Source organism: Octopus sinensis, unplaced genomic scaffold, assembly GCF_006345805.1.
Source record: "Octopus sinensis unplaced genomic scaffold, ASM634580v1 Contig15974, whole genome shotgun sequence".
NCBI lineage: Eukaryota > Metazoa > Mollusca > Cephalopoda > Octopoda > Octopodidae > Octopus > Octopus sinensis.
The window spans coordinates 12501-22500 of NW_021834038.1; the positions used below are offsets into that span (position 1 = coordinate 12501).

Genomic DNA, 10000 nt, shown 5'->3' on the forward strand with positions numbered 1-10000 from the left:
TTGTGTCATTACCAACTTTTCCTGCAAGTTTCATCAAATACCGTTCACAACTTTTTGAGTTATTTTGCACACAAAGGGACAGACGGACAAACCAACGCCAGTAAAAACCTAACCTCCTTCCTTGGCGGAGGTAAATATTATTAGGAATTGTATTGTATTAAAAAAATGCTTAAATATTTTGTGCACTGTAACCAGTTTATTGCGCGTAAATTTTAACAACAAAATCTTATACGGACCCTGGTTGAGAAGCACTGGTCTAGACTAAAAGAAAGAAAGTGGATGTGAAAGTGAGCCAGACAGTATGAGAGAGAAGAGGGAGAAAGAGCGCCTGTGGCCTATTTGATGGTGTGCTGGAAAACTAATCGAGTTTTCAGAGTTCTATCGTGTGATTGGTACTGGCAACGTGTGAAAGTCTCTCCGGTCTATTTGCAAATATTGTTCACGCTTTGTTAACATGTGTCTTCTTTAAATCCTCCACAAAAGGAAAGTTATCCGCTCTTAGCATGCGCCCTCTCCGAGGGAAGACACCTGTCATTCATCTGTTCGACACACAAGTGTCTTAGATAATATTTTAAATCAGAGACTCCAAGTGACTAACAAAGTCTCACTCTGTAACAGTTGGCTGCTGAATCTGACAAAGTTAGATATTACTTTTCGAATTAATCCAAAAGTTTACTTTTCGATTTCAAAAATCAAATTTTAAAGAATTTTAAATGAGAAGCTCACTCCAAGTAGAAAGTGATCAGTCCAACGGAAGAGACAAATATCATGGATTTCAACCAAAAGCCTAGTTTTCTTCTTCAAGACCAGAAAATAAGACAACTTTGACAACTTTGATCAGCTATCAACTCTGTGCAAATATCAAGTGTAAACCACAAAGAAACACTTTCTATGTTTCTGGAACGGAGATATTGTTCTACATACAAACAGTGAAAACTACAACCTAAAGAACTTGCTTCTTGTCCTAGAACAAAATATAGTTCAAAATATGAATCTGTATGAAGATAAATCAAGACCAACATTGAAGCAGATATAAGACATTACCACTACTAAGCACGTAAATATTCTCGGCAGAAACTTCCCATGCAAAACAAGTCTTTCTCTTAAGGTCCCCAAAATATACCAGTCTTGATCACTTGCTGGCCCCCTAAAACACTAAAATGCAACTCAGAGAATTGCTCACATCTAGGTCAATATTACTGATACATACCTGAGTTCAAATTCCGTCTTGGTCGACTTTGCCTTACATCGTTTTGGGGTCGATAAAATAAGTACCTGTTGAATACTGGGGTGAATGTTATCGATTTTCCTCCCTTTCGAAACTGCTGGCCTTGTGCCAAAATTTGAAACCAATATTATTGCTTTTCATTACTACACACTAATATTTCTATTTTTAATTCGGAGGACATTTGTTTATTTAAATTTTTAATTTTTAAATATAAGAATCATATTCAAAATCTTATTAAAATAATAATTAAATTAGAACTGACCTACTGGTCATCTCTCACCTGTCACCAACCCGTAAAATTGGTGTGAGTATTACCTTTCTTCCTCTTACAAAACCATTTCAAAGAAATAGAATAAAAATATGATAAATAAAATAAAATTGATATGGACAGATTTGAACTTTCCAACAGGAAGTATCAAAATAACCATAAAAAAGAGAACTCGCGAACCAACAGACCTTGTACATAATTATTTATTCTAAAACATTTAGCTTATCCTGATTGAATAATGAGCTAACCCACAACGACTCCAAACTTATCCCTCAGACTACAGTTTATTTTATAATTAACCCCTCAAACAAGAGCAATTTCTTCTACGGTTCCCGGAAGCTGCTTAGCCGTTTGTTTCATGGTTTCACACGCCCCATTTCTTGTCAGTTTCTGCTCTTTCAATTCGAGGAATGGCCTTTTCATTACCGAACACACGTATGATATTTTAATTTCTTTCTCTTTTCTTTTATTATTATAAAATGATTGAAGACGAACAAATTCTGTAGAACTCCGGACTAGATTTCGCTTTAAATTTTCTTGTGTTTATTTTCGCTTCCAGGCTGAAATTACACAGAAGTTGTCTAAAGACCTTCGTGGGTTGAGAAAATAAAATACCTGTCATTGGAATCGTTTTAATTAACCCTAACCCTCCACCGAAATGCTTTACCATCAGTCTTACAGGGTAATTGTTATTATTAGAACGTTCCGAACAAAACGCTTAGTGTCATTTCTTCCGGCTGTTCACTTTCTGAGTTCAAATATCGCCGAGATCCATTTTGCCTTTCATCCTTTCGGGGTCGATTAAAAAAAAAGTATTAGCTGAGTCGATGTAATCGACAATTTTAAGACTTAGTAGAACAGATTATTAAAACGTCGGTGCAGTACTTTGAGTTCGAATCCCATCGAGGTCAACTTTGCCTTTCATTTTTAATTTTCAGAATCAATAAGAATATCAGTTGAATGATTAAGATGGAGGCTATCTTCCCAAACTGCTGACTTTGTTACTAAATTAGAAATATCTACAGTTATTGGGCGGTGGATAGCAGAATGGAAATACTCTTTACTCTTTTACTCTTTTAGTTGTTTCAGTCATTTGACTGTGGCCATGCTGGAGCACCACCTTTAGTCGAGCAAATCGACCTCAGGACTTATTATTTGTAAGCCTAGTACTTATTCTATCGGTCGCTTTTGCCGAACCGCCAAGTTACGAGGACGTAAACACACCAGCATCGGTTGTCAAGCGATGTTGGGAGGACAGACACAAACACATACACACACATACATATATATATATACATATATACGACGGGCTTCTTTCAGTTTCCATCTACCAAATCCACTCACAAGGCTTTGGTCGGCCCGAGGCTATAGTAGAAGACACTTGCCCAAGGTGCCACGTATTGGGACTGAACCCTGAACCATGTGGTCGGTAAACAAGCTACTTACCACACAGCCACTCCTACGCCTATAGCGAGAGATAAAATAATTCACGGGATTTGGTTACGTTCTGAGTTCAAATTCCAGCAGGACTGACTTTGTTTTTCACACTTTGGAGTTAATTCCCAGTAATTAACCATTATTGCATTATTACCAGTAATTAACCAGTCCATATTTATTTAGCTCCAGGTCAGTCATAATAGAGCAGATCCATGATCAAGGGTATCCCAGCCGTGGCAGTCGCGTATTTTTCCTGTGTAGGGAATCCTGGGCCAAATTATGCAATAGACGGTAGAATGTAATCGGAGGGAGCACTCGGCTGCTAATTTTAGCAAGTTTATTTACCACATAGTAGCGTCTTCATTATCTTTCAGACTTGTAGACACTCGATGACAGAACCAGAAGAGGAACGGATGAATAATTTGGGCCTGCCAGTTATTTTTACCATACTTCCAAACTGTTAAGAGGGTAGATAAAATTCATACCAGTTATACCCTGGAGTTAATTGACTGGATATATTCCCTGCGCCTCATACACACGACAATGTGGAAATGAAGAATTATGATAGGAATCGGAGGAATGGCATACAAAATGACTGGTGCTTGTTTCGGCTCTTTCAGAATCTGAGTGCAATTCCCAGGCCGGAGGTATATTTACCTGTCTTCTGGACCTTTGATAGTAGCATAACTGGAATGTTGGGTCGTTGTGAGTTACATGTTAGGGGAACAATGCAGGGGTACAATATTAGGGACATAATGCAGTCCCTAGTAACCAGAAATACGGGAAATGTCGGAATGGCTTCAATCTTCGTACTGTTTATTTTCCTGTGCCGTTAATCATTCGACCGTCCAGATACGAACCTCACCACCCATGCCTTTACCTATGCCACTACTCACAGCCACACCACAAATCAAATCAGTGGTTTCTCCTGATGGTCATTTAATTTACTGGAAATAGTAGCTCAATCATACAAAATTCATCTCTGGTGTCAAGCAAAAACTGACGCATTTCATAACTTGATCAAAATCACAGCCGGAATACCACTGGATGAAAGATCTACGTGGTCCAAGCTGGAAGGAGACAACGCAACAACTTGGAGATAATTCTAAAATTAAACGAATCCCAATAAAATACCTTACAATACCAGAAATTGTCTAAATTATTGATTCTTCGTTTAGTTTTGGTTTTTTGTTTCAGAAAGATCTGAAGCTAGTTTCGATGAAGTCAACTGGATTTATACAGACAAAGATTTAACGCCGCTAAAACAAGATCTAATCCAAATTTCGAATGATTCTCACTTGGGTTGTGTCAATATAAAGTCTCATGGCCAAACCTTCAGAGTACACAGGTAAGTACACACGCACACACTAAATAAACTTTTTTAAAAATCCGTTTACTAAATCTACTCATAAGGCTTTAGTCAGTTCGGGGTTATTGTAGAAGACACCTTGCCCTAGGTGGGGACTGAACGGGAAGCAAACTTCGTACGACACAGCCAGCCTAAGTCCAAGAAGTTGTCTACAGGGTTGTATACCATTCTTGAAACTGCCAAATCACTTTCAAATCACCCCTCCCCACCGCCATACAATCTTTAAAAGAATAGAAATATAGATAAAATCTTTTAAAAAGTATAGAACTATAGAAATGACAATAATTTGCACTTAAGTTCTCTGGATAAAAGATGGGATGGTTACGACTGGAACGCATTCGGCCAGTCTAATTTAGAGCTAAGTTATTGTTGCTGGTTAACGGAGATTTCATGCAATTACTTAATCTGCTAGAAACAGCAACAGCATCTCCAAATTATCGCTTATAAAAGACATTTTGGGTAGTGTACTCCGAGGCAGACTAACCTACCCCGAGCAGTTCACTACTGGAAACCACTTCTAGTCAGTTTTATTTGATCGGGGCTGATTTAGGGGTAACTTAGGCATAACTTCCTGGGGCAACAAAAGAGATTGTGGTCACGACCTGCAAGAAATAAGTTAAATTTCCATCGAATGGCATCCTTCCATTGAAAGAAATGGAAGAATTCGTTAGTATTTCTTTTTTAATAGCATTTTAAATATCCATATAGTGTCTGAAAAGCTGGGATGGTCACGACTGGAAGATGTTTTATATTCTCACTCTAAATGTTCGTTATTCTTTTTTTTTCTTCTCAGAGCTGTATTGGTGGCAACCAGTCTTGTCTTTAGATCAATGCTGAGTTTGGGTTTTCAGGAAATGCAATCCAACGAAATTGATGTCACTCATTGGTTTGGAGATATTGAATCTGCTAAGGGATTTTTTAACTACTTGTACACCGGGACCATTGAGTTAAACGAGTCTAATATAATATTTATGCTTCAAGTTTCTCGTATGATATTTCTAGAACACTTAGAATGCCATTGTGAGCAATATCTCTTACAAAAACTAACTTTTGACAATGTTTTAAGTACAACGGAAACCGCTTTAAATTACGAACTGAAAGATTTGAGTAAAATTTGCTTTAAATATTTGAAAAACATTGAAAAGTTGCTTCCATATAGTCACGAACTTCTTTCATTGACTCGAAAACAATTCAAGAACTTTCTGAGTTCCGATGCAACGAAGATATTAAAACACGCTGTAGTTGCTCGCATGATCTCGCATTGGAATCAAACCCATTACAGCGAAGTAATACGTACGTTTCCAGAAGGCAACACTTCAGTTCAGATGTGGAAAAGAGAAAATCTTCCTGTGAAGAGAAAGAAAACTTTCAAGAAAAAACCTACTTCACTGATCTGCTGCCCGATTAAAACTGGGTCAGTCAGGATACAATGGACAATTTTGATACAGGAATCTTCGGGCAAAACAGCTCTATTTTCTCCTCAAAATAACAGCTGGGGAATATTTAAACTTCCGGCCATGAAAAGAAGTAAATTGATTGGTTTATTTGAAGATCATATACTTGCTTATGTTGACAAAAACCGTGTCGTCTGTATAAACATAACGAATAATGAACACAAAATCAGTTTTATTAATGATAAACGAAATATCAGAAACAGAACAAGCAAAGTCCTTCCTTCTCGTTTCTTCTGTTTCGTCAATTATCTCTATAGCATCAGCCCAATCCAATCGTACGGATTCATTATTGGTTGGGGTATTTATCGATACAGTTTCCGATATAATCACTGGATAGTAATATTTGATATTTTCATCGGTGATTCCAAAGAGTTTTCTGTTAATATCTTTGATCGAACAGACTATTATGAAGAGCAGAAAATCACATCAATGTCTTACAATGTGGATCCTCACAACGTTACTTACAGTTTTGTACATAATACTCAGCAGTCGGAGTACAGTACGTTTACAGTGATATCGGCACATAATTCTGTGGAAAACCTGATAGAGTTACCGGAGGTTACATTTGTACATGTAAAGGGAAAGTTGATCGGATTCAACCCGCCTCTCGCTGATGTACAACTAAACCATTTGGATGATGGCTTGAAGTTTAAGATAGCTATGGCTAAACGATTAGCAGGAAAAAGAGACGTAAACAACATGTTGGCGCCAGGAACCGTAGACCTAGGGTTTCCAGTTCAAAAAACAAAAGAAATCACCTCAACTAAATATTCGGATTTAGATTCGACAACAGCACCATTTCATTGCGATTTAAGTAGTGGTGATAAAATATTCGTATTTAACTCCAAAGTCTATATTGCCCTGAACTCTCATCCGTTTCATTTTAATGTGTTTTATTGCGATTTTCATACGAAGGGGATTAATTCTTTGCCGCCTTTACCAACGATATTTGACGAAGATTTCATCATATTACCAGCGTATTTAACCAAACCAATTTCTTCTATCATGCAAAGGGCAGAAAGTTACTCGGCACTCGAAGCTTGTAATCCAAAATGGGCAATCTCCCGTTGGAAAGGTACTTTCAGACAGGTGAATGATTGATTTGTATCTATTCAAACCGGGTGGAATCTTTGCTCGGAAGACTTTGAGTTTAAGAAACAAAAATATTAGAAAACAATCCATACCTGAATTAAATTTTAATTAACAAGGAATAATTGTAATTATCATCGAGCTCACGTAAAAATATTTTCGACACGTCTTATTCGAAATTTTTGTAATATTTAAAATTGTCCTTTTTTAAGAACAAATCTGAGACGGGTCTGTGTACACGATTAATCTATATTTAATTTTTATTTTAAAGATTTATTTGTATTTTATAAATAAAATATAAACCATTTATTTTAAATGTCGAAATCTTGATATCATATGGAGAGCTGATATAGCCAGCCCTTCGGTTATAAATCTCAGAGCAGATGGCAATTATGTTGACATTTAGAAACAACGCATGTTCATTGCAATTATACAAATCAGAAAACAGTTTTATTTCATTTTCTAAGATTGTTTTCTCTTGAAAATTAATATTCATGCCATTTTGTATAAGCAGCAAAAAAATGTGATAAAAGCTGAATTATTACTAACTACCAAGGAGGCGAGCTGCCCGAACAAAATGCTTGGCGCCATTTCTTCCGGATTTTTACGTTCTGAGTTCAAATTTCATCGAAACTGATCTAGCTTTGCGGAAGAGATAAAATGTATACTAGTAAAGCACTCTAGTCGACGTAATCCACTAACCCCCCCCACTTATATTAGGAGTGGCTGTGTGGTAAGTAGCTTGCTTACAAACCACATGGTTCCGGGTTCAGTCCTTCTGCGTAGCACCTTGAGCAAGTGTATTCTATTATAACCTCGAGCCGACCAAAGCCTTGTGAGTGGATTTGGTAGACAGAAACTGAAAGAAACCTGTCATGTGTGTGTCTGTGTTTGTCCCCCCTCCCCGACATCGCTTGACAATCGATGCTGGTGTGTTTACGTCCCCGTAACTTAGCGGTTCGGCCAAAGAGACCGATAGAATAAGTACTAGGCTTACAAAGAATAAGCTTTGGGGTCGATTTGCTCGACTAAAGGCGATGCTCCAGCATGGCTGAAGTCAAAATGACTGAAACAAGTAAGAGTATAATTATTGTATGTAGACCATATTTCCTGATATTACCATCCAAGGTGACAAGAGTATACATGTAAAGTATACTCGTCATACGGCGGAAACACTTTAATAGTTATAATGGTCTCAAATTTTGGCTGGAAGCCAGCAATACGAGGAGACGAAAGAAAGCAGCGAACTGGCAGAATCGTTAGCAGGCCGGGGAAAATGCTAAGCGGCATTTCGTGCGTCTTTACGTTCTGAGTTCAAATTACGCCGAAGTCGACTTTGCCTTTGATTCTTTAGGGGTGGATAAAACAAGTACCAGTTAAACACTGGGGTCGATGAAATCGACTTAATCCTTCCCCCGAACTTGTTGGCCTTCTGCCAAAACTGAAACTAATATAAGTGGAAGGGGTCAGTCGGTTACATCGACTCGAGTGATTCACTGGTATTTATTTTATCTCTTCCGAAAGGCTAGATCAGTTTCGTTGGAATTTGAACTCAGAACGTAAAAGTCCGGAAGAAATGGCGCCAAGCATTTTGTTCTGCCATCTCGCCTTGTATAGATTTCAAGGCTCACAAGGAATCTACCCTTAAAAAAAAAAAAAAAAAGGAAAAAAGGCCGCAGTCCTTCCCGCACAATGATTATTAGTGAGTTTTTTTTTAAGGCGGCGAGCTGGCAGAAACGTTAGCATGCCGGGCGAAATGCTTAGCAGTACTTCGTCTGTCGCTACGTTCTGAGTTCAAATTCCGCCGAGGTCGACTTTGCCTTTCATCCTTTCGGAGTCGATAAATTAATTTTGATCTCTAATTTACTATTTTGTTGTGTGGATTTCCCCTCACACCAAATCCGGTTTAGACTAAATAAAAATTTTATAAAAATTTCGGCGGAATTCTGCATTAAGCACCCCATATAACCCCACAAAACATAACATTTTTGTGAATTTGTGTTCTACACACGGGAATTCATGCGATTTTCAAAACCAAAGCAAAATTTTTTTTAATGTTATTTAAGGGCGATTTAGCTGTTACTTTCAGCACATCTGACGACTACCTGTTTACCCTACTAGTTTGTCACTCCGACCTGTTGATGTTTGTCAATATCTTTCTCCTCATAAAGAAATTTAATTGTTTATTACTGAGATTTAAGCAAAACATTCGGACTGTACGTAATTTGAACTTGGATTTAAAAATTTAAAAAAATTTTCTTAATCGTATGAATTCAGAAACATTTTCTGAAAATTCAAAAAAAAAAAAGTTACGTGGAGTTACATGAGGTGATGAAGGAGAATTCAGTAAAATATTCTTTATATATGGGAGGTAACTCCAATTTATGTCAAGGGAAGCAACTCTAGATTTTTCAAAAATATTTGTCAATGTTTGCACAAGAAACTTTTATCTGTACTTATAAACACGCCTATGATCAACATTGTCTTTTACTTGTTTGTGATTAGACTGTAGCCATGTTGGAGCACTACCTTGAAAGATTTTTAGTTGACTGATTCCCGAACCGCTAAGGGGATGTAAATACACAACTGGTTATCAAGCGGTGGACAGATATATATATATATATACTAGCAGTCTCGCCCGGCGTTGCTCGGGCTTGTAAGGGAAATAACTATATAAGCATTTTTAGAGAGTTACTTCCCTTATAGATGCCAATTCGGGCTTTCTTAGCCATTTCTGCTTTGGTGTCTTCAAGCCATGAAGTCGTTGTTCTAAAAGAACGCTGGCCTCCTTGACAACGCTTTACGACGTTGATTTCCTTACACTCCCTTCCCCACAGCTTCACGAAGGAGGGAAGAAGGGGGAGAAGCAAACAGGTGCAGCTGTGACCATGGACGCCAACTCCGCCGCCATCGACACACGAAAAATTATGCATTAAAATGGAATAAAAAATGATAAATTATTTTTAAAATCGTAGACTCATCGTAGACGCGCGCTAATACTCAGACGGGCTCGATATGAATCACGACTATAAGATACCCTCTTTTGGTTAAACTGCACCGCAAAATGTGGGAGTAGTTAGGAATCTAAATCGAAGGGGACAGACACTCACACAACTACAGTTTTATATATATATAGATATATTTATCAAAAGAAA

At 37.6% G+C, this 10000-nt stretch overlaps 1 protein-coding gene across 2 annotated transcripts; it reads left to right on the forward strand.

Annotated features, from left to right (window-relative positions):
- The first annotated feature begins 1829 nt into the window (after positions 1 to 1829).
- LOC115230632 lies at positions 1830 to 7485 on the forward strand. Of its 2 annotated transcripts, none has more exons than XM_029800772.2 (3): positions 1830 to 1931; positions 4131 to 4281; positions 5096 to 7485. In XM_029800772.2, the coding sequence occupies exons 1-3, from the start codon at positions 1907 to 1909 to the stop codon at positions 6855 to 6857; spliced, it is 1938 nt and encodes a 645-aa protein (XP_029656632.1). In that variant the 5' UTR covers positions 1830 to 1906; the 3' UTR covers positions 6858 to 7485. The 2 variants fall into 2 exon arrangements, with proteins under 2 accessions (XP_029656632.1, XP_029656631.1); XM_029800771.2 differs by having other exon boundaries at positions 1838 to 1931; positions 4135 to 4281.
- Positions 7486 to 10000: the final 2515 nt, after the last annotated feature.

Coding starts and splice junctions, on each gene's coding strand:
- LOC115230632 (XM_029800771.2), top strand. CDS start 1,855: ATGGTTTCACACGCCCCATTTCTTGTCAGTTTCTGCTCTTTCAATTCG. Junction 1,932..4,134: donor CTTTTCATTACCGAACACAC/GTATGATATTTT, acceptor TGTTTCAGAAAG/ATCTGAAGCTAGTTTCGATG. Junction 4,282..5,095: donor CAAACCTTCAGAGTACACAG/GTAAGTACACAC, acceptor TTTTCTTCTCAG/AGCTGTATTGGTGGCAACCA.